The 24,986-nt window shown below is 30.3% G+C and overlaps 1 protein-coding gene across 1 annotated transcript; it reads right to left on the reverse strand.

The window, feature by feature from the left end:
* Positions 1-2,252: 2,252 nt before the first annotated feature.
* On the reverse strand, positions 2,253-23,753 carry LOC104090147 (syntaxin-81-like). The gene is made up of 6 exons (XM_033654611.2): positions 23,396-23,753; positions 23,194-23,320; positions 4,304-4,447; positions 3,176-3,442; positions 2,914-3,057; positions 2,253-2,484 (listed from the first exon to the last, which is right to left on the reverse strand). Exons 1-6 carry the CDS (start codon positions 23,545-23,547, stop codon positions 2,341-2,343), a joined length of 978 nt encoding a protein of 325 aa, XP_033510502.1. The 5' UTR covers positions 23,548-23,753; the 3' UTR covers positions 2,253-2,340.
* Positions 23,754-24,986: the final 1,233 nt, after the last annotated feature.

Consider the following 24,986-nt stretch of genomic DNA (forward strand, 5'->3'; position numbering starts at 1 on the left):
GACCAAGAAGAGAAGGTAAACAACCATTAAGGTTTGGAGATTATGTTGCATTTGCTTTTTCAGTTGCACGAGAAACTGAAGAAATTGGAAAACCATCAAAATATTCAGAAGCAGTTTCTGGTGCTGACTCAGCCAAGTGGCTGATTGCAATGAATGAAGAAATTGAGTCTCTCCACAAGAATGATACTTGGTCTCTTGTAAAGCCGCCATCAGGAAAAAGAATTGTTGGTTGCAAATGGGTCTTCAAGAAAAAGGATGGCATTCCAGGGGTTGAAGATGCGAGGTATAAGGCACGATTAGTTGCAAAAGGCTATAGTCAGGTACAAGGAGTTGATTTTAATGATATTTTCTCACCTGTTGTTAAACATAGCTCTATTCGTGTCTTGCTTGCCTTCGTTGCCATGTATGATTTGGAATTAGAACAACTTGATGTTAAGACAACTTTCTTACATGGCGAACTTGAGGAACAAATATACATGCATCAACCCGAATTTGAAATTGAAGGAAAAGAAGATCATGTTTGCTTGTTGAAGAAATCCTTGTACGGATTAAAGTAGTCTCCAAGATAATGGTATAAAAGGTTTGATTCCTTTATGTTGGGTCATGGTTATTCGAAGAGCATGTATGATAGTTGTGTTTACTTCCGGAAGCTAACTGATGGTTCATTTGTGTACCTATTATTATATGTTGATGACATGCTCATTGCTGCTAAGGATTTAATAGAAATTCACAATTTGAAATGTCAGCTGAAAAGTGAATTTGAGATGAAAGATTTGGGAGCAGCTAAGAAAATCCTTGGCATGGAGATCAAAAGAGATCGAAAAGCCAACATGCTATTTCTGACCCAGAAGAAGTACTTGGAGAAAGTCTTGGACAGGTTTGGCATGAAAGATGTTAAACCAGTTAGTACCCCTCTTGCTGCTCATTTTAAGTTATCAGCTGCTCAGTCCCCGCAGTCAGAGGAAGAAGAGAGGTACATGGCACATATTCCTTATTCCAGTGCAGTCGGCAGTATTATGTATGTAATGGTTTGTACACGTCCGGACATTTCACAAGCAGTGAGCTTGGTAAGCCGGTATATGGCTTGCCCTGGTAAAACACATTGGCATGCTGTGAAATGGATTCTCAGATACTTGCGAGGTACTTCAAACACATGTTTGGAGTTGGGAGAAATACTAACACTTTGGTTGGTTTTGTAGACTCAGATTATGCAGGTGATCTTGACAAAAGAAGATCCCTGACAGGCTATGTATTTTGCATAGGTGGTTGCGCTATTAGTTGGAAAGCTACATTACAACATGTAGTAGCTTTATCTACTACCGAAGCAGAATATATGGCAGTGACCGAGGCGACCAAAGAAGATTTATGGTTGAAGGGTCTATTTGCGGAACTCAGTTTACACCAAAGTGGTATTACCATTTTCTGTGATAGTCAAAGTGCCATTCACTTGACTAAAGATCAAATGTATCATGAGAGGACGAATCACATTGATATAAAGTATCATTTCATCCGAGAAACCATTGCTGAAAGAAAAGTCTCTGTTCAGAAGATCAACACTAGAGACAATCCTGCTGACATGTTCACAAAACCTCTTCCAATGTCCAAGTTCAAGTTTTGCCTGAACTTGATTGGCATTTATGAAGAATTATTTTGCCCATTGGGGTTTTTGCGGAGAAGGTGGAGCAAATTTACTATATATAAGCCGAAATTAGGCCAAGGTGAAGATTTGTAATATGGCCAAATTTTCATGACATTTGCCATAACATAATATACATTATAATAAATTTGTGGTTCATGACATTTGCCATGACATAATATCTATTATAAGGCTAAGGATTTCTTGCTATAAATAGAGGAGTTTCTCCTCATTTGTAAACACACCAATTCAAGAGCTTTTCACTCTTGTCTTTCTTTCTCCTCCTTTTTTTCATTATAGAGTATTTTGTAAGAGAGTGAGTGTTGGGAAACACTTGTGTGAACCCTTTCTTTGGAGTGATCTTGTGAGGTTATTCTCTTGGGGTATTTGGGATTAATTAGAGTATTTACTCTAATTTTGTACTCTCTTTTGTACTCTTGTTGGTATAGTGAAATTGCTCCTCTCCGCTTGTGGACGTAGGTCACCTTGACCGAACCACGTTAAATTTGTGTCTTCTTTATATTCTTTAATTGCCGTTATTATCAACTTCCATTGTCTTTGTTATTGTCATTATACCGTTGTTTGGCTAAATTCCGCACTACCCGGATTCCCGATCCTAACAAATAATTATACTACAAATTAAGGAAGAGGATTGAAAATGCAACACAAATAGAGAAGAGCAAAAGAAAAGTTCTATCCTATGGTTAACTATACCAATCAAGGAAGAGGATTGAAAATGTAAGCACAAATAGAAAGAGCAAAAGAAAAGTTCTGCTACTGCTGTTCCGTTGAATGGCTTGTGACAGTTCTTTGTTACCAAGTTCCACATTCTTGGTAGCTTCAATTGCCTGAAACGAAAAACTGTATGGTCACACCAACTGAAGCTCAAAGCTTAATTTAAAAATAAAAAAAAGGGGACACACACTTCTTCAAGAGGATGAATTTTTTAATATAGCAGATATGATATATAACATATAATATATGACCTGCCAATGGAAGAATATCATTCAAAATTTTGTGGTGCAGTTCAAAGAAAAATGTAACCTGGTTAATCATTTTTGGTTTACAACCCACGTCTATCATTTTTGCTGACAGTTGTTAAGCTCAAGAAGCAGATGGTGATGTTTGTTAGTTCTACTAGTAAGTGGTTACACATGGGAAAGTTAATACAGAAAATGAAGAGATTGTCAGAATTATTTAAACAAACGAGAGAAAATGACTTTCTTGTTATGTTAACAAAATAGAAATTCTATCCAACTGGAAACTAAAATAGCTACAATGTTGCTAATCTGCTCATATAAAAGCTCTATCTGTTGGGCCTGTTGCAAAACATGAGTCGACATAAGATGGTTCAACGCAGACATTTCCACCATCTTTGTTTCTGTTTCTTGAACAGAATCCAGGAGACTGTTCAGCTCTACCTGCATCATGTGAGTAATCATAGTAGGTAAGAGTACATGAAAGTAGATTGTGATTTTAGCCTCCACATGTTGATTGTTTTCCGGAACTAAATCCTCCAGCAGCAAACTTCCTACTAACCTGGAGCGCACGTGTTTCATCGTCCAAAAGTTGTTCTTGGACTCTAATAGGTGCTGCTTGTGATATATCAGAGTCCCTGATCTCTGAGTCCCTTTTCATGTCGGGGTCGAAACTACTAGACACAGAGGTCTCTGTAGCATTTGATTTAGTAGAGTTCTTCCGTTTCCTTCTTGGTGTTACTCGGTTAATAGCATCTTGAAAGCGGATTGCCCGCAACTGGTCAAACTGTAACATGACCGAGTGAAGCTTTTCGCTTAAAATTAAAACCTAAAGCACAAAAGCAAACAAAAATTATAGGAATATGCATCAAGACTCCTTTCAAATTCCTTAGCACTCTATTATAAGAAAGCACCTCCCCCTTCATTCTTAGTGGGCAGCAAGTGGTACTGGAAGACGGGTAAAAGAAAGTAGAAACGGCTTTAGAACTGTTTTCAACTGAATACATACTTAGCATAGGTTGAAAACGTATATTTTCAGTGTCGAAGAGGTAAGTTAATAATCAGCACAATCTATTAAGTTTAATCACACTATCTCAGAGATACTGTTATGCAGATCACAGAGCCACCACATAAAAAATCCACTTTCCACAAGGAAAATTTGGTGGAGAACAATCTCAGATAGTAGAGATCCACAGATTTAAGATAGGATGATGGATGCTCTCCCCGTAGAATCACACCAAAGACAACCATCCGAAGTATTCCCCCCCAACATCTGAGTTCATTTCAATAATTCTCAACATTAAACAGGCTATTCACAGAAAGTACGAAACACCTGAGAATGGGGGACAAAGTATTGTGATATGGCAACTACGATACTGTTGTGTCAATTGCAGAACAATCACAACAAACATCAACTTTCCAAATAGCAAAATGAAAATAAATCTTTAATTCGAATAATCTAAAATAAGCACATAGATGCAAGAGTTTTAACAGCGTCACATCAAAGAAATCAATTTAAAAAATTCCTCTAACATCACAGGCCATCCAATAGTATCTTTAATTCAAAGTATCTATGAAGTCACTTCATAATTTCCTAATACCAGCGGAAAATGGGGAGAAGATGCTTCATAAGGCAATCATAATCAATTATAAGGATATTTGATGACTATATTGTATGTAGCGACCGTACCACTCCATGCTTGTGTGCTATAGTATCAGCATTCAGATTGTCACCCTTGAATCCAAGCCATCCCTTTGAATGTGCATCTTCCTCATTTATACTATTCTTGAGAACATCTATCTGCTCTTTGCATGATTTTACAAAAACAGTAACCTGCAGAAGTTGTGTTAGTAAAGATCCTTCTAATTTTTTTTCCAATTCTAACTTCATAATCTCGACTAATTACATTTGCATTCAAACACAAAGCTGCAGAAGGAGCACTAAACACAAAGGTGCACAAGGAGCACTTTCTCGAGACTCAAAAGTTAATCAAGACATCAAACTTAACAAAGCAGGAAAAGTAGACAAAATTTTACCTTGCAGGGAGTAAATAAAGATGTACTTTATCAGAAGTTGACTATATAAGAAAGATAGGAAATCAAAGAACAGCGAACTTCAGTGCAGTAGTGTCAATTCTGTAGGTCATATTTTATGGTCTAACTTGGAATGAGAAGTACTGTGAGTCTGTGACCACCAATTCAATTTCTATTGGTTTCATCCTACAATTCTCTTTGTTATTTTCCAAGATTCTGTATTATTGACTGCATTGAACTGTATTATTGTTTATAGGGTATTACAAAAAGTTTAAGCAATATAAGAAAACTAACAAGTTCGTTACTGCATACAAGATCAAACTTTAGAAAAATGTTCAACGTGTGTCACGACTAACTCATTCCATCACAAGACAGGTTCTTCTCCTGGTTTTTCACATCATAAATGTGGGCCAACCCTAAAGCACTTAGTAGTCTGGTAAGCTACTCAAAAATTATTCAAGGTCCAGGAGGAGTTTGGAATTCTAATTCCATGAATTGGGAATTGACGTTTAGGCTTTGATACCATTTTGGGGGGTTTGTGGGTCGGATTTAGCTCCGATTAGCTTTTGTTCATAAATCTTCATAAGTCTGAATATTCTTCTACCAAATCGTATGTATTTTGTGGGTCTTCTACTTCTTTTTCGTATTTAAGTATTTTTTCCCAAATATCTATTTTTATGTCAGTAGGTTTTAATTCTTTGATAAAATATAAGACTAGTATTTTATATTTTTCTAGCATTCTTTTTGTCATGTAAGTAGTTATTCTGTATTTTTCTATCATTCTTTAAAAGTGGTTCAGATTATATTTTTGTTTAGTCTTTAGTGGATTTGTTGTATTTATGACTATTTTTATATTGTAAATATTTTATTGTAATATTCTGTTTGTAACGGTTTTATTTTTAATATTTCCGTTATGTCTTGTTGTATATTTATCAGAAGGTCTATATCCTTTGTTATTAAGTAAGTATTGATTGTTAATTTTAGTTGTTGTTCTAAAGCTTCTATTTTTTCCGTAATTTCTATCCAGTATGATAAATATTCTTGATTTATCATGCTTAATCATAATATTCTCTTATTATAGATTCTAATTTTGATATTTCTATTTTACAATTTGTTATATATTCTACATATTCTATTTCTCCTGTTTCTATATATTCGTTTATATTAATTTTTTGGAGTTGGAAGAATGTTATTAATTTGTTTATATTTAGTTTTTCTAGTTTATCCTTATTATGTAGTTCTTTTAATTGTTTTATATTATCTCTTATATGTTCTAAAAAGATTAGATCTTTAGATTCTTGATATAATTGCATATTTTGATGTAATCTATGTTCTTGTAATTCTATTATTTTTCGGGTTTCTGTTAGGTTCATCTAGTCTGAATATATATCCTCTGTAAGTATATCAAATTCAGATAGGCTTATTGTATTCTCTTCTTCTAAGTCAGATAATTCTGCTAAATCATACCATTGTTGGGTCATTAGTTCTAGTATTTCGTTCATAAGTAATTTGTCAAATATTATATTTTTGATATCATTATTTAGTGATCTAAGTATGTGTAAAATGGTTATTTTATATTCATCAGTGTTATCTAAGATGTAAGGATGATCCATTTTTGTTTGATGTTTTGGCTAAAAATATTCCTTTAATCTCTTCGTTTATCATGTTTATCGTCATCCTATAACAAGTTATTAAGAACAATTCTTTTAGTCACTACCATGATTTTTTGCTTCAATCGTTTTACCCTAACAGCGCCTCAACTCTGGTTACTTCCCTACCACGGCCTTCTGCCTTACTGGTTTCACCCTTAGGATGGCATAGTCTGGGCTTAAACTACTCTCAGCATAATTATTCATGGCAAACTTACTAAAATTATTCTAAATAACAGTTATAACATGATAACAATTATGATAATCTAGAGATTTCAGGAATATATGTATTTAGCTATACATATTTTAAAAAAAACTTACTTGATACTGTATATCGGGGATTTCTTCTTTCATAGGTTTGGATTGCTCCATAGATTAAAGATGTTAATTTATTTCACTGAATAGATTTTTACAAGAGAGGTTACAAGAGTTTTTTCAGAAGGATGTGAAAGGGGTAAGGTAAGGTGTGTCCCTCTAAGCCTTAAGGGCTGTCTATTTATAACGGAAACTAATCCAAACATCGTCCTCCTAACTTTACACTTGGACGGTCTAAAATTAAAGTAAAAGACGCGTTCCCAACAGTTTTTCCACTGACAGTGGTAGTGATAAAGTGGGACTCACAACAACAACTTAAAAACTAAAAGACGGAAAATAATTTACATAAAGTCAAAAGTTGCTTTAATAATTACATAGCTTTTTTCTTTATGTCATTTTCTGCTTCTTCTTGGGTCCTGCCGATCCTGCTAGCTGTCCTTTTGTTTTTGTCTTGTAGCTTTTGTTGTAAGATTCCTTTGTCTCTTTCTTGATATTTTGTTGCGTATCTTTTTAGTTTTCTTCTTCTTCAAATTTGATTTCTGGAACTATGTTTTTCTCTCCTTGACATTTCGAACATATGTGCTCTGAGTAGATTGGACTAATTTGTTTGCAGTATCTTGTCATTAAGTTTTGAGAAATAAATTCTCCTCTAATAGCTCTTGTAATGGGTGCTTCTTCTGGTTGGATTAATGTTTTAATCCATCTCCGTATCTCTTCCATGTCGTTTTCCCTTAGGTTTTTTGAATGGGTGTAGATCATCGTGTGTTCTCGGGATTGGTATCCCCAAATAGGTTTTTCTTCTACATAATTGTTGACTAGTTCACTTAGAATGGTTGATAGTCCTATAATTCTTTTGTTTGAGTAGAATGCTGGTATATCAGGTTTGGGTATTTCTGGTTGTATTTGTACATTTTCTGGGATAATCATTTCTCTAGTTAGTCCTAATTTAATAACTTGGATTATTGGTTTTATCTCGTTATAGAGTATCTCTGCTGGTGCTACATAAAATTTTATATAAAATAGGTCTCCTTTGGTGATTCTCTTGTAGGTAGTAAAGGCACTATATAGCTCTGGTATTGTAGCTATTTCTTGTCCGGTTTGTGTGTACACTGTACTTAATAGTCCGTAATTGTAACATGTTTTAACTAAATTTGCATTCGTCCCTGGTTGGGCAATCAGTCGGTTGTATCCTTGTAATGGTTGTGTTATATAGTCTGTTTTTGGGTTTTGGATTGTTTTTGATCTCGGATTTAGGTTTAAAAAGGTTTGAATCTTGTGGATATTTTGTATATAGCTGTTGGTAATATAATCGTAGGTTTGTTTTTCCTGGTTTAAGCTTTCTCTATAGCTAGTTGTTTGTGGTGATGGTGTCAAAGGATTTTGGGATTTTGGGGTATATGGCTTGTTGAACATGGCGTTCATATTTGTATTTGTATGTTTTCCTTTTCTTATTGCTGATGTTGATGTACCTGCAGCTGTATGTAAAATAGTGTTAGTTTGTAGGTTTTGGGTTTTTAGGTGTTTCCCAACGTCACCTCCTAGGTCCGCATGTTTTGAGCCATGCTGCTGGCTTAGTTCCGCATGTTTTGAGCCATGCTGCTGGCTTAGGTTTTTTGCTTCTATAATCTGCAACCTCTTTTCTACTTCCGTCATTTGTAGTGATAGTGTAGTAAGTATTGAAAATAGGTCTTGTGTAGTTTCTTCTTCATTTGTTTGTGTACTTTTGTCTTGATAAGTAATCTGCAATCACATTCTTGTCAGTAGGAATTATTTCTATTGTAAATGTGAAATTTAGTATATTTAATACGAGTCTTCGTATTTCTTTCGTTGTAACTGAGTCTTGTACCTTTTTGGTTATCCACCATTTAACTTGTGTGTTATCTGTTCTAACAATAAATTTGTTATATACTATATATGGTTCAAACGATAATAAACACTTATATAAAGCTAATAATTCTTTTCTATTTATTTCCCATTTTAACTGTGGTTCCGTAAATGATCCTGAATAATATCTACAGTGATGTTCTATTTTTTCATCCTTATATTTGTATTTAAGTACTCCTCCATAACTATGGTTACTTGAGTCTGTCTCTACTATATATATAAATTCTCTATTTTCATCTGGAAAATATAGTTTTGGTAATTTTTTACACATATCTTTTATTTTTTGTATATATGTTTTGTCTTTTTCATCAAAGTGATATTCTATATCTTTCTTTAATTTTTTCTGTAAAGGTTTTAAATTTTCTGCCAATTTAGGTATATATTCTCTAACTTGGTTAACTAATCCTAAGAATGATTGTAATTTCTTTTTTGTATCTAGGGTTTCATTTAAATTTATTATTTTTTGTACTATATGTGTTTGCATTTTAATTCCATTTTTATCTATTTGAATTCCTAAGAATTCCACCTGATTTTTAAGTATTTCTGCCTTATTTTTACTAAGGCTAATTCCTGAGGATTCTATTATATGTATGAATTTTTCTAATAATTTTATATGTTGATCTTGTGTCCTTGAGTATAGTAGTATATCGTCTATGTAGATTATACAGTTTTCTAATTGATTAAAATAGCTATCCATAAAATGTTGGTATCTTCCTGGTGCATTTTTATATCCAAATGGTAAAACGTTCCATTCATAAAATCCTTGTGGTACTGTAAAAGCTGTTAATTTTTTAGATTCTTCTTCTAATTTTAGGTGATAAAATCCTGATTTACAATCGAATTTACTGAAGTAATTATATCCTTGTACTTGCCTTATTTTTAATATTTTATTTGGTATCGGGTAATTATATGTTTTTGTTTTTGCATTTAAATTCCTATAATCTATTACCATTCTACTTTTACCTCTTTTTTGCTCATTATGTTTATTTACTATAAATGCTGGGCTATTATGTTTACTATTACTTTCCTGTATATAATTATTTTTTAATAGTTCTTTTATATGCATTTTGAATTCTTCTAGATCATTAAAATTATATTTTAATGGTTTCTGTGTTATTATACTATTTTCATCTATTAATTCTATTTTTACTTTCGTTTTATGTTTATCCCATCCTTGAAGGGGATTTTCATTATATAATGATTCTAATTTGTCTTGAATTATTTTTATCTTATTTATAGCAAATATTATTAATTCTATTTGTTGCTCATTTATTTTTTCATTTTCTAATTTTTGGGTTACCTTTTCACTTCCTTTAATCCACGGTGTTGTTTTTCTTATTTTATTTCTTACTCTTTTTGCTCCTATTTTTTGTTTGCATGGTGTAGTAAACCACCAATGAGTTTTTGTTATTATATGTGGGTATAATTTATCTAAAAAGGGCATTCCTATTAATATATCTTTATTTGTAAATTCATAACTATATATTTCATCCATAGTTAGTATTTTATCCCATATTTGTATTTTTATATTTTTTGCTTTTTGCGTTATCAAGCTTCCTTCATTGTTAAATCCTGTTACCACAATAGGTGTTAATAATTTTTCCCATTTATCTTCAGGTAAACAGTTATGTCTGCATACATTTACTCCTGCTCCTGTATCTATCATGGGTGTATAATATCTGCTGTAATATCCTTCTATTATTATTTTTGCTAGTATATATATTTTTGTCATGTTAAGGTTCTTTCAATTGTTATTTTCTTATTTTTATATGTTATTATAAGATGTCTATCTCCTAGGTTATATGGTTTAACTGTTTCTAACCATTTTATTCCTAAGGTAATATTTTCATTTCCTTGGTAAATATTAAATTCTATTTCTACTGGGATTCCTCCAATAATTAGTTCCTTCTTTGTTATTTCTTCTGTTCCTACCAAATTTTTAGGTAATCCTGGGCATATTGTTTCTGTAGTTATTATTTCACTTTCTTTAACTAGTTCTTTAGTTATATAATTGTCTTCTTGTCCAGTATTTATCATTATTAGGTATTTTCTTTGATCTATTACTCCTGTTATATAATAGTTGTGTAACTCCGGTTCTTTTATTAATCTTTGTGGGTTTGTATATTCTAATCTTCTCGAGGTACTTGCTCTTGAAGATGTAGTTTGTGGGGATTCATAATTTATTCTTTTAGATGTGCTTAGTCTTTCTCTTACTATTTCTAAATCTCCTTCCATATCTATATCTTTGTAACTATAATCATTATTGTCTATGACTGATATTATACTATCAAATGGGTTTTCTATCTTTATTTTTTCAATCTTATTTCGTGCTGTTATTTTGTGATTGGTTGTTAATATATATAAATTTTTACATTTTGCTGTAAATATTTTACTTCCTGGTGCCAGCTCTATTCCTGACATTTTCCAGTACAATACTAGTGATTTATCTATATTAGCATCTTTTAATGCTACTGTATAGTTAGCACTAATTATAAATTTAAATTTTTGGTATATCAAATTTCCTTTTATTGCACAAATTATACTCTTTTCTATAGGTTGTACTATTCTATCATCTGCTAAATATATTTCTATTGGTGTATCTATCCCTTCTCTAAAACAGGCTTTTATAAGTATTTCTGTTCCTCCTAAGTGTACATATTTGATCGGATTTTTTGCTTTTATATTCTGAATTTCTTTATTTATTGTTCTTTTATTTATTATAGGTATTTTAGCTTTTCCTCTAGTATATTTACAATCTATTATATGTTCTTTTTGACTTATTACATAATATTCTTCTTTTTTAATTTTGAACCAGTTTTTTATTGTTGGTACTTCTAATATTTTACCGATGCTTAAATCTAAATCTTTTCCTTTTATTTTTTCAAAAATATCATTATCAAATATTACTTTTTGTTCACTTGATTCTTCATCCTTATATTCTTCTCTGCTTATTATTTGTATATCGTTTTCAGTCATTTTCCTCTATATCTGATAGTTCTTTTTCTGATTCTATTTCTGTTTCTAATTCAGGTTCTAATTCATAAATACTATCTTCACTATCTAATTCATAATCTATATAGTCTAGTTGCATGTATTCTTCATTATCAGTGTTAATTTCTGTTATTTGTTTCTTTTTAGGGTCTCTAGGTAATTTACAATCTTTGGCTAGGTGTCCTAATTTTCCACAATTGTAACAAGTACATTCGGATAATTTTTTCTTAATTCTATATGGTCTTTTTCTTTTGTAATCTTTTATATAATATCTTTTCCTCGGGTTTTTATACTTATATTTTAACTTATTTCTTCTATATTTTTTATATTTTCTTTTATAATTTTTCTTTTTATAATAATTATCTGTACATCCAAACTGGGGTGCAGTTTTAATTTTACAACATGTAAGGTTTTTTATCAGTGTTTTTTCCATTTTAATTTCTTCTTTATGTTTTTCACATAATTCTATAAACCAATTCTTTAAATATCTAATTCTAGCTCCTAAGGTATCTTCTAATCCTGCTTTTTCCCAATCTCTTATTATTTTAGAACTAAAAGGTTCTGGTAATTTTGTAAAGTATATTTTTCTGATTTCTTTTCCTTCTTCAACACTATATGTTCCTTTATAGTAATATTCTTTAAATGCACACGTATATTCGTCTATGTAACACATGTTACATATAGCTAGTTTGTTCATTAGATTTCTACTTACTGTTTTTTCTTTTTGTTGCTCTTCTATTTCTGTTGTCATACTACTAAATTCATTTCTTATAGCTAATTCATATTTTATTAATATGTCTATAGTTGTTGTAGCTGATTCACCATCGAATTTTTTATTACTTCTTAATGCTTTTATACTTTCATCATTTAGATTTTGTATCCATAATTTTACTGTTCCTATTATTGTCCTTTCTATATATCCTGGTGCTTCTGGAATTGGTATTTTATTATCTATTAATTGTTTTGATATATATCCTACCCATAGTTGTATTATTTTATTAACGTCTTCTACGCAATCTAAGTCCAAAAAGTTATATTGTTCATTTATTGTTTTTGGTGTCCATTTTCTGTTTAATCTTTTATCCCATAATACTTTACTTCTGTCACTTCGTTCATAATTATTATTGTAATATGTTGGTATTGTTTGTTTGTATTTTCTTTCTTTTGATGTACTTGGTTTTTCGCTTATATCTCCGGCATATATTTCTGGATTTATTATGTTATTTGTTTTAGTTATAAGTTCTGTATATGTTTCACTTATTTCTGAATCTTCTGAACTTTCTGTATTCTGTTCATTTTCATTATTAGTTTCATTTATTTCTTCAAGTTTTACTTCTATGTCCTCTTTTAATTTTTCCCTAAATTTTTCTATTTCTTCCTTCAATCTTTCTTCTTGCTCTAATTCTTTTTTCTTTTCTCTTTCTCTCTGTTTGTTTTCATACAATTCTTTTAATATTGCTAATTCTTTTTCTAATTCCATTATCCTGGTGTTTTTGTTTTCTTCCACTTGCTGTAATTCTTTTTTAGCTTGTTGCCTAATTTTTTCAATTTCATTTTTCCTATCAATTTCTTCATTTTCTTTTATTATTCTTGTCATTGCTGTTAAACTATCTTCTAATCTTGCAGTTTCTTTTTCTAACATTAAATATATGTTTTCTCCTACTTTCTTATATCTTCTTCCTATATTTGAAGTTATTATTTTTATTTTTAATCCATCCAAATTTTCGTATGTTTTTTCGTCTACCGCAAATTCTTCTTTATTCATATTTTATGTTTAATCTTAAGTTGTAAGATATACTTATATTCTAGTTTTGACATTTTGTTTATTAATTTGTCCTTTTTCGTGGTTTTATATTCTTTATATAATTCCTGTAATTTTGTTATTGTTTTCTTTTCTTTTTTAGGATTTTTACTTGTTAATTTTTTATTATTTTTATCAATTATAATTGGTATATTGTATTTATTTGTTATGGCTCTGATACCATTTTGGGGGGTTTGTGGCCACAAACCCCCCAAAATGGTATCAGAGCCATAACAAATAAATACAATATACCAATTATAATTGATAAAAATAATAAAAAATTAACAAGTAAAAATCCTAAAAAAGAAAAGAAAACAATAACAAAATTACAGGAATTATATAAAGAATATAAAACCACGAAAAAGGACAAATTAATAAACAAAATGTCAAAACTAGAATATAAGTATATCTTACAACTTAAGATTAAACATAAAATATGAATAAAGAAGAATTTGCGGTAGACGAAAAAACATACGAAAATTTGGATGGATTAAAAATAAAAATAATAACTTCAAATATAGGAAGAAGATATAAGAAAGTAGGAGAAAACATATATTTAATGTTAGAAAAAGAAACTGCAAGATTAGAAGATAGTTTAACAGCAATGACAAGAATAATAAAAGAAAATGAAGAAATTGATAGGAAAAATGAAATTGAAAAAATTAGGCAACAAGCTAAAAAAGAATTACAGCAAGTGGAAGAAAACAAAAACACCAGGATAATGGAATTAGAAAAAGAATTAGCAATATTAAAAGAATTGTATGAAAACAAACAGAGAGAAAGAGAAAAGAAAAAAGAATTAGAGCAAGAAGAAAGATTGAAGGAAGAAATAGAAAAATTTAGGGAAAAATTAAAAGAGGACATAGAAGTAAAACTTGAAGAAATAAATGAAACTAATAATGAAAATGAACAGAATACAGAAAGTTCAGAAGATTCAGAAATAAGTGAAACATATACAGAACTTATAACTAAAACAAATAACATAATAAATTCAGAAATATATGCCGGAGATATAAGCGAAAAACCAAGTACATCAAAAGAAAGAAAATACAAACAAACAATACCAACATATTACAATAATAATTATTTACAATATAAAAATAGTCATAAATACAACAAATCCACTAAAGACTAAACAAAAATATAATCTGAACCACTTTTAAAGAATGATAGAAAAATACAGAATAACTACTTACATGACAAAAAGAATGCTAGAAAAATATAAAATACTAGTCCTATATTTTATCAAAGAATTAAAACCTACTGACATAAAAATAGATATTTGGGAAAAAATACTTAAATACGAAAAAGAAGTAGAAGACCCACAAAATACATACGATTTGGTAGAAGAATATTCAGACTTATGAAGATTTATGAACAAAAGCTAATCGGAGCTAAATCCGACCCACAAACCCCCCAAAATGGTACCTACGATTATATTACCAACAGCTATATACAAAATATCCACAAGATTCAAACCAACTATAGACATATTAATAAAATATGAATTAGCTATAAGAAATGAATTTAGTAGTATGACAACAGAAATAGAAGAGCAACAAAAAGAAAAAACAGTAAGTAGAAATCTAATGAACAAACTAGCTATATGTAACATGTGTTACATAGACGAATATACGTGTGCATTTAAAGAATATTACTATAAAGGAACATATAGTGTTGAAGAAGGAAAAGAAATCAGAAAAATATACTTTACAAAATTACCAGAACCTTTTAGTTCTAAAATAATAAGAGATTGGGAAAAAGCAGGATTAGAAGATACCTTAGGAGCTAGAATTAGATATTTAAAGAATTGGTTTATAGAATTATGTGAAAAACATAAAGAAGAAATTAAAATGGAAAAAACACTGATAAAAAACCTTACATGTTGTAAAATTAAAACTGCACCCCAGTTTGGATGTACAGATAATTATTATAAAAAGAAAAATTATAAAAGAAAATATAAAAAATATAGAAGAAATAAGTTAAAATATAAGTATAAAAACCCGAGGAAAAGATATTATATAAAAGATTACAAAAGAAAAAGACCATATAGAATTAAGAAAAAATTATCCGAATGTACTTGTTACAATTGTGGAAAATTAGGACACCTAGCCAAAGATTGTAAATTACCTAGAGACCCTAAAAAGAAACAAATAACAGAAATTAACACTGATAATGAAGAATACATGCAACTAGACTATATAGATTATGAATTAGATAGTGAAGATAGTATTTATGAATTAGAACCTGAATTAGAAACAGAAATAGAATCAGAAAAAGAACTATCAGATATAGAGGAAAATGACTGAAAACGATATACAAATAATAAGCAGAGAAGAATATAAGGATGAAGAATCAAGTGAACAAAAAGTAATATTTGATAATGATATTTTTGAAAAAATAAAAGGAAAAGATTTAGATTTAAGCATCGGTAAAATATTAGAAGTACCAACAATAAAAAACTGGTTCAAAATTAAAAAAGAAGAATATTATGTAATAAGTCAAAAAGAACATATAATAGATTGTAAATATACTAGAGGAAAAGCTAAAATACCTATAATAAATAAAAGAACAATAAATAAAGAAATTCAGAATATAAAAGCAAAAAATCCGATCAAATATGTACACTTAGGAGGAACAGAAATACTTATAAAAGCCTGTTTTAGAGAAGGGATAGATACACCAATAGAAATATATTTAGCAGATGATAGAATAGTACAACCTATAGAAAAGAGTATAATTTGTGCAATAAAAGGAAATTTGATATACCAAAAATTTAAATTTATAATTAGTGCTAACTATACAGTAGCATTAAAAGATGCTAATATAGATAAATCACTAGTATTGTACTGGAAAATGTCAGGAATAGAGCTGGCACCAGGAAGTAAAATATTTACAGCAAAATGTAAAAATTTATATATATTAACAACCAATCACAAAATAACAGCACGAAATAAGATTGAAAAAATAAAGATAGAAAACCCATTTGATAGTATAATATCAGTCATAGACAATAATGATTATAGTTACAAAGATATAGATATGGAAGGAGATTTAGAAATAGTAAGAGAAAGACTAAGCACATCTAAAAGAATAAATTATGAATCCCCACAAACTACATCTTCAAGAGCAAGTACCTCGAGAAGATTAGAATATACAAACCCACAAAGATTAATAAAAGAACCGGAGTTACACAACTATTATATAACAGGAGTAATAGATCAAAGAAAATACCTAATAATGATAAATACTGGACAAGAAGACAATTATATAACTAAAGAACTAGTTAAAGAAAGTGAAATAATAACTACAGAAACAATATGCCCAGGATTACCTAAAAATTTGGTAGGAACAGAAGAAATAACAAAGAAGGAACTAATTATTGGAGGAATCCCAGTAGAAATAGAATTTAATATTTACCAAGGAAATGAAAATATTACCTTAGGAATAAAATGGTTAGAAACAGTTAAACCATATAACCTAGGAGATAGACATCTTATAATAACATATAAAAATAAGAAAATAACAATTGAAAGAACCTTAACATGACAAAAATATATATACTAGCAAAAATAATAATAGAAGGATATTACAGCAGATATTATACACCCATGATAGATACAGGAGCAGGAGTAAATGTATGCAGACATAACTGTTTACCTGAAGATAAATGGGAAAAATTATTAACACCTATTGTGGTAACAGGATTTAACAATGAAGGAAGCTTGATAACGCAAAAAGCAAAAAATATAAAAATACAAATATGGGATAAAATACTAACTATGGATGAAATATATAGTTATGAATTTACAAATAAAGATATATTAATAGGAATGCCCTTTTTAGATAAATTATACCCACATATAATAACAAAAACTCATTGGTGGTTTACTACACCATGCAAACAAAAAATAGGAGCAAAAAGAGTAAGAAATAAAATAAGAAAAACAACACCGTGGATTAAAGGAAGTGAAAAGGTAACCCAAAAATTAGAAAATGAAAAAATAAATGAGCAACAAATAGAATTAATAATATTTGCTATAAATAAGATAAAAATAATTCAAGACAAATTAGAATCATTATATAATGAAAATCCCCTTCAAGGATGGGATAAACATAAAACGAAAGTAAAAATAGAATTAATAGATGAAAATAGTATAATAACACAGAAACCATTAAAATATAATTTTAATGATCTAGAAGAATTCAAAATGCATATAAAAGAACTATTAAAAAATAATTATATACAGGAAAGTAATAGTAAACATAATAGCCCAGCATTTATAGTAAATAAACATAATGAGCAAAAAAGAGGTAAAAGTAGAATGGTAATAGATTATAGGAATTTAAATGCAAAAACAAAAACATATAATTACCCGATACCAAATAAAATATTAAAAATAAGGCAAGTACAAGGATATAATTACTTCAGTAAATTCGATTGTAAATCAGGATTTTATCACCTAAAATTAGAAGAAGAATCTAAAAAATTAACAGCTTTTACAGTACCACAAGGATTTTATGAATGGAACGTTTTACCATTTGGATATAAAAATGCACCAGGAAGATACCAACATTTTATGGATAGCTATTTTAATCAATTAGAAAACTGTATAATCTACATAGACGATATACTACTATACTCAAGGACACAAGATCAACATATAAAATTATTAGAAAAATTCATACATATAATAGAATCCTCAGGAATTAGCCTTAGTAAAAATAAGGCAGAAATACTTAAAAATCAGGTGGAATTCTTAGGAATTCAAATAGATAAAAATGGAATTAAAATGCAAACACATATAGTACAAAAAATAATAAATTTAAATGAAACCCTAGATACAAAAAAGAAATTACAATCATTCTTAGGATTAGTTAACCAAGTTAGAGAATATATACCTAAATTGGCAGAAAATTTAAAACCTTTACAGAAAAAATTAAAGAAAGATATAGAATATCACTTTGATGAAAAAGACAAAACATATATACAAAAAATAAAAGATATGTGTAAAAAATTACCAAAACTATATTTTCCAGATGAAAATAGAGAATTTATATATATAGTAGAGACAGACTCAAGTAACCATAGTTATGGAGGAGTACTTAAATACAAATATAAGGATGAAAAAATAGAACATCACTGTAGATATTATTCAGGATCATTTACGGAACCACAGTTAAAATGGGAAATAAATAGAAAAGAATTATTAGCTTTATATAAGTGTTTATTATCGTTTGAACCATATATAGTATATAACAAATTTATTGTTAGAACAGATAACACACAAGTTAAATGGTGGATAACCAAAAAGGTACAAGACTCAGTTACAACGAAAGAAATACGAAGACTCGTATTAAATATACTAAATTTCACATTTACAATAGAAATAATTCCTACTGACAAGAATGTGATTGCAGATTACTTATCAAGACAAAAGTACACAAACAAATGAAGAAGAAACTACACAAGACCTATTTTCAATACTTACTACACTATCACTACAAATGACGGAAGTAGAAAAGAGGTTGCAGATTATAGAAGCAAAAAACCTAAGCCAGCAGCATGGCTCAAAACATGCGGAACTAAGCCAGCAGCATGGCTCAAAACATGCGGACCTAGGAGGTGACGTTGGGAAACACCTAAAAACCCAAAACCTACAAACTAACACTATTTTACATACAGCTGCAGGTACATCAACATCAGCAATAAGAAAAGGAAAACATACAAATACAAATATGAACGCCATGTTCAACAAGCCATATACCCCAAAATCCCAAAATCCTTTGACACCATCACCACAAACAACTAGCTATAGAGAAAGCTTAAACCAGGAAAAACAAACCTACGATTATATTACCAACAGCTATATACAAAATATCCACAAGATTCAAACCTTTTTAAACCTAAATCCGAGATCAAAAACAATCCAAAACCCAAAAACAGACTATATAACACAACCATTACAAGGATACAACCGACTGATTGCCCAACCAGGGACGAATGCAAATTTAGTTAAAACATGTTACAATTACGGACTATTAAGTACAGTGTACACACAAACCGGACAAGAAATAGCTACAATACCAGAGCTATATAGTGCCTTTACTACCTACAAGAGAATCACCAAAGGAGACCTATTTTATATAAAATTTTATGTAGCACCAGCAGAGATACTCTATAACGAGATAAAACCAATAATCCAAGTTATTAAATTAGGACTAACTAGAGAAATGATTATCCCAGAAAATGTACAAATACAACCAGAAATACCCAAACCTGATATACCAGCATTCTACTCAAACAAAAGAATTATAGGACTATCAACCATTCTAAGTGAACTAGTCAACAATTATGTAGAAGAAAAACCTATTTGGGGATACCAATCCCGAGAACACACGATGATCTACACCCATTCAAAAAACCTAAGGGAAAACGACATGGAAGAGATACGGAGATGGATTAAAACATTAATCCAACCAGAAGAAGCACCCATTACAAGAGCTATTAGAGGAGAATTTATTTCTCAAAACTTAATGACAAGATACTGCAAACAAATTAGTCCAATCTACTCAGAGCACATATGTTCGAAATGTCAAGGAGAGAAAAACATAGTTCCAGAAATCAAATTTGAAGAAGAAGAAAACTAAAAAGATACGCAACAAAATATCAAGAAAGAGACAAAGGAATCTTACAACAAAAGCTACAAGACAAAAACAAAAGGACAGCTAGCAGGATCGGCAGGACCCAAGAAGAAGCAGAAAATGACATAAAGAAAAAAGCTATGTAATTATTAAAGCAACTTTTGACTTTATGTAAATTATTTTCCGTCTTTTAGTTTTTAAGTTGTTGTTGTGAGTCCCACTTTATCACTACCACTGTCAGTGGAAAAACTGTTGGGAACGCGTCTTTTACTTTAATTTTAGACCGTCCAAGTGTAAAGTTAGGAGGACGATGTTTGGATTAGTTTCCGTTATAAATAGACAGCCCTTAAGGCTTAGAGGGACACACCTTACCTTACCCCTTTCACATCCTTCTGAAAAAACTCTCTTGTAACCTCTCTTGTAAAAATCTATTCAGTGAAATAAATTAACATCTTTAATCTATGGAGCAATCCAAACCTATGAAAGAAGAAATCCCCGATATACAGTATCAAGTAAGTTTTTTTTTAAAATATGTATAGCTAAATACATATATTCCTGAAATCTCTAGATTATCATAATTGTTATCATGTTATAACTGTTATTTAGAATAATTTTAGTAAGTTTGCCATGAATAATTATGCTGAGAGTAGTTTAAGCCCAGACTATGCCATCCTAAGGGTGAAACCAGTAAGGCAGAAGGCCGTGGTAGGGAAGTAACCAGAGTTGAGGCGCTGTTAGGGTAAAACGATTGAAGCAAAAAATCATGGTAGTGACTAAAAGAATTGTTCTTAATAACTTGTTATAGGATGACGATAAACATGATAAACGAAGAGATTAAAGGAATATTTTTAGCCAAAACATCAAACAAAAATGGATCATCCTTACATCTTAGATAACACTGATGAATATAAAATAACCATTTTACACATACTTAGATCACTAAATAATGATATCAAAAATATAATATTTGACAAATTACTTATGAACGAAATACTAGAACTAATGACCCAACAATGGTATGATTTAGCAGAATTATCTGACTTAGAAGAAGAGAATACAATAAGCCTATCTGAATTTGATATACTTACAGAGGATATATATTCAGACTAGATGAACCTAACAGAAACCCGAAAAATAATAGAATTACAAGAACATAGATTACATCAAAATATGCAATTATATCAAGAATCTAAAGATCTAATCTTTTTAGAACATATAAGAGATAATATAAAACAATTAAAAGAACTACATAATAAGGATAAACTAGAAAAACTAAATATAAACAAATTAATAACATTCTTCCAACTCCAAAAAATTAATATAAACGAATATATAGAAACAGGAGAAATAGAATATGTAGAATATATAACAAATTGTAAAATAGAAATATCAAAATTAGAATCTATAATAAGAGAATATTATGATTAAGCATGATAAATCAAGAATATTTATCATACTGGATAGAAATTACGGAAAAAATAGAAGCTTTAGAACAACAACTAAAATTAACAATCAATACTTACTTAATAACAAAGGATATAGACCTTCTGATAAATATACAACAAGACATAACGGAAATATTAAAAATAAAACCGTTACAAACAGAATATTACAATAAAATATTTACAATATAAAAATAGTCATAAATACAACAAATCCACTAAAGACTAAACAAAAATATAATCTGAACCACTTTTAAAGAATGATAGAAAAATACAGAATAACTACTTACATGACAAAAAGAATGCTAGAAAAATATAAAATACTAGTCTTATATTTTATCAAAGAATTAAAACCTACTGACATAAAAATAGATATTTGGGAAAAAATACTTAAATACGAAAAAGAAGTAGAAGACCCACAAAATACATACGATTTGGTAGAAGAATATTCAGACTTATGAAGATTTATGAACAAAAGCTAATCGGAGCTAAATCCGACCCACAAACCCCCCAAAATGGTATCATAAGATTTAAATATGGTCTTTTTTCATAAGATTATGGCTTTTATACTGATTGATTTAATTCTAAATATTTTTATGCACTGCAAGATTAGCGCCTATAAGAAAAATGAATGTGAAATGAGATTGGATGAGATAGCGGTGCGGTGCCCAAATGCAAACAATTGAGACATATAGACTGAGTTTTCCAAGAGAGTGGCATGATAGATAAACATGCACCACATAAAAGTCATATAGATGGTCGAACTAGAAGAATGCTACAAGAGATTTGTGTACAGATGATACTTAACAAAGTGAAAGGCTAATTCTATAGAATGATTCTGAGACGAGCAATATTATATGGGAGTAATTGTTGAGCCTCAAACGCTAACATGTCCACAAGATGACTGTCGTAGATTACGTAAATTAAGATGAATGTGCATCATACAAAATTAGACAAGATCATAAATTATCACGTCAGGATGCAAGTAGCATACATAGAAGGATAATATAAGAGAGTGTCATCCGAGATGATTTGACCATGCCTTCATAAACCTCCAAAAGCACCAGTCCATAGAAGAGCGATACTATGGTAAGTTGAAAGTTCTAAAAGGTATGTGGTAGACTAGAATCATGTGGTAAAAATATAACACAATGGAAGGAAATTAGCCATATTGGCAATACCAACTGATAAAGATTAAGGCTCGTTGTTCTAAGACTTATATTTGGACAGGGTCGGGATACGTGTGAGAGTTAGAGAATAATTAGTTTTAGATAACTCCTAATTTGCCTTAGCAGACACATTATTTACAAGTATTGGAGTGAAAAGGGCCCCGATACAGCAAACCAGATATAAGAGACTCCTGTTGCTATTCAGACTAGTTTGGAATTGAAGAATGATTGATATTTTATTAAATTAAAAGGGAGCAAATCACTGCCGATTAACGGACAAACTGAATAATTGTCTCAAACATGTAATCCTAACTCCAATCTCACCCTTAAGCCTATAAATCAAGAGGTAGATACCATTGTAATAATCACATTATTAGTTCCATTATTATTTTCATCTTTAAGACACTAGTTCATAGAGCCTGCAATGAGACAAACTTATGATATGGCCTTATCCTATTTGCAAACCGAAACACCCGTTTGTTCTCATCAAAATATATTTTATACTGAAGCATCACAAAACAAGAATAAATATATTCAGGAATCCAACATCGCAGCAAGTAGAAGATAGTTTAGCTAACTGTCATGTTTTGAAATAACAGAGAGGGAACAAAAAAAGAAGGGAAAAACAGACATCAAGTATGCAATCTTACTTCATGCTCAATGCTATCCCTCTCTTGTTCTGTTATACTGTGCAAATCTACATAATCCTTTTTGTATTTCATCAAAAATTGCTCTAGAGCTCCAATGCTCTCCAGCTGACATAAGGGAGTTATGAAGCTATATGCACGATCGGAGCCTACACCAGAGGCAAAGGATAGTATGGATCACATAAGCATGAAGATTCATCAAGACAATTCACAATACGCGACATAATTCTTTCGAACCAAGAAAAGAGAAAAGCAATGAACTGAATAAGTTAAATGTACCTCATCATATCCCAAAGACAATGCTGAACGACGTGCAGCATCTTTAAAATCTTCTGTTCTGTCTCTAATTTTTGACATTCCTTCAAATTGCAGAGAAAATTCAGAAGACTTCTCCCAATCAAATGATGCAGTTTCAATGGTATATAGTGGTTTGGTATATCCAGCTAAAAGCCGAAGATATTATTCCTCCCACATTAATCTCTACAAGAAAATGAAATCAGCAAGTTCTAATTCAGCAACTACAATCTCATGTCTAACAACTTATAATCAGAAAACAGAAACATTACAAGTAGTTTGTTATAAATAGAATTGTATTTAAGGTAAATGTCAAGAGATTCTATGGTTTGTTACTTTGTAGCTAAGTCACCCTTTCCCTATAAATAAAGGGTTCGGCAATTAAAGAATATAAAGAAGACACAAATTTAACGTGGTTCGGTCAAGGTGACCTACGTCCACAAGCGGAGAGGAGCAATTTCACTATACCAATAAGAGTACAAAATTAGAGTAAATACTCTAATTAATCCCAAATACCCCAAGAGAATAACCTCACAAGATCACTCCAAAGAAAGGGTTCACACAAGTGTTTCCCAACACTCACTCTCTTACAAAATACTCTATAATGAAATAAAGGAGGAGAAAGAAAGACAAGAGTAAAAAGCTCTTGAATTGGTGTGTTTACAAATGAGGAGAAACTCCTCTATTTATAGCAAGAAATCCTTAGCCTTATAATGGATATTATGTCATGGCAAATGTCATGAAAATTTGGCCATATTACATTATTGACATTGACATGGTATAGAGCGTATATTGTCATCTTTCATACTTTCTGCTTAAAGACATTCTGCTTTATATATGTACTGCAATTATTATTACTTTCTCATGCCAGCTATATTAAACTTTAACTGCATACCATGAAATGAAGGTGATAGACTCTATGGCCAATGTAATTACCAGCCAAATTCTAGCAGGAAGTAGGGCAGGAAAAATGAAAAAAAAAAAAAAGGAAGAAGGAATTGTACAGGATAGTAGTATAGACCTGGGGTAATCCATCAACTAATATCATACTTTTTATTTTTTCTCAGGAGAATAAAAATATAAAAGAGAAAGGAAGGGGAAAATATGCATGGTAAAGAAAGAAGAAAAAGTGTTTGGCACGACTACTAAAACAATATGATTGCAAATATGCAAACCGAAAGAGAAGTAGACTCCTCTAGTTATGAAGGATAATTGCTATTTTAAATGCTTAAAAAGGCAAACTCAATCTCGATTGTTGCCTTGTTGGTGGAATACAATGATGGTGTTTTCCCTCCAAAACATAGAGGGGGAAGACAAAATGAAAAGCAGGAAATGAAGAAGAAAGAAAAGAAGGGCCAACGAAATGTTCCGGGACAAATTTATTTTTTCTTATAATCGAGAAATTTGAGAGTGAATTGTGTATGATTTGAAATTCGATGAATACTGGGTTCATTCCTCTACTTAAATATTAAGATTTTGTCTGCGGTAAAATTCAAAACTAT

This window comes from Nicotiana tomentosiformis, chromosome 6 (assembly GCF_000390325.3).
Source record: "Nicotiana tomentosiformis chromosome 6, ASM39032v3, whole genome shotgun sequence".
NCBI classification, from domain to species: Eukaryota; Viridiplantae; Streptophyta; class Magnoliopsida; order Solanales; family Solanaceae; genus Nicotiana; species Nicotiana tomentosiformis.

What these genes read in the sequence shown, in the direction of transcription:
- LOC104090147 (XM_033654611.2), bottom strand. Translation starts at nt 23,547, where the DNA reads ATGTCAAAAATTAGAGACAGAACAGAAGATTTTAAAGATGCTGCACGT. An exon ending in TATGTCGCGTATTGTGAATT is followed by an intron (nt 23,321 to 23,395) that starts GTCTTGATGAAT and finishes TCGTGCATATAG; the next exon opens with CTTCATAACTCCCTTATGTC. An exon ending in ATGAAACACGTGCGCTCCAG is followed by an intron (nt 3,058 to 3,175) that starts GTTAGTAGGAAG and finishes CACATGATGCAG; the next exon opens with GTAGAGCTGAACAGTCTCCT.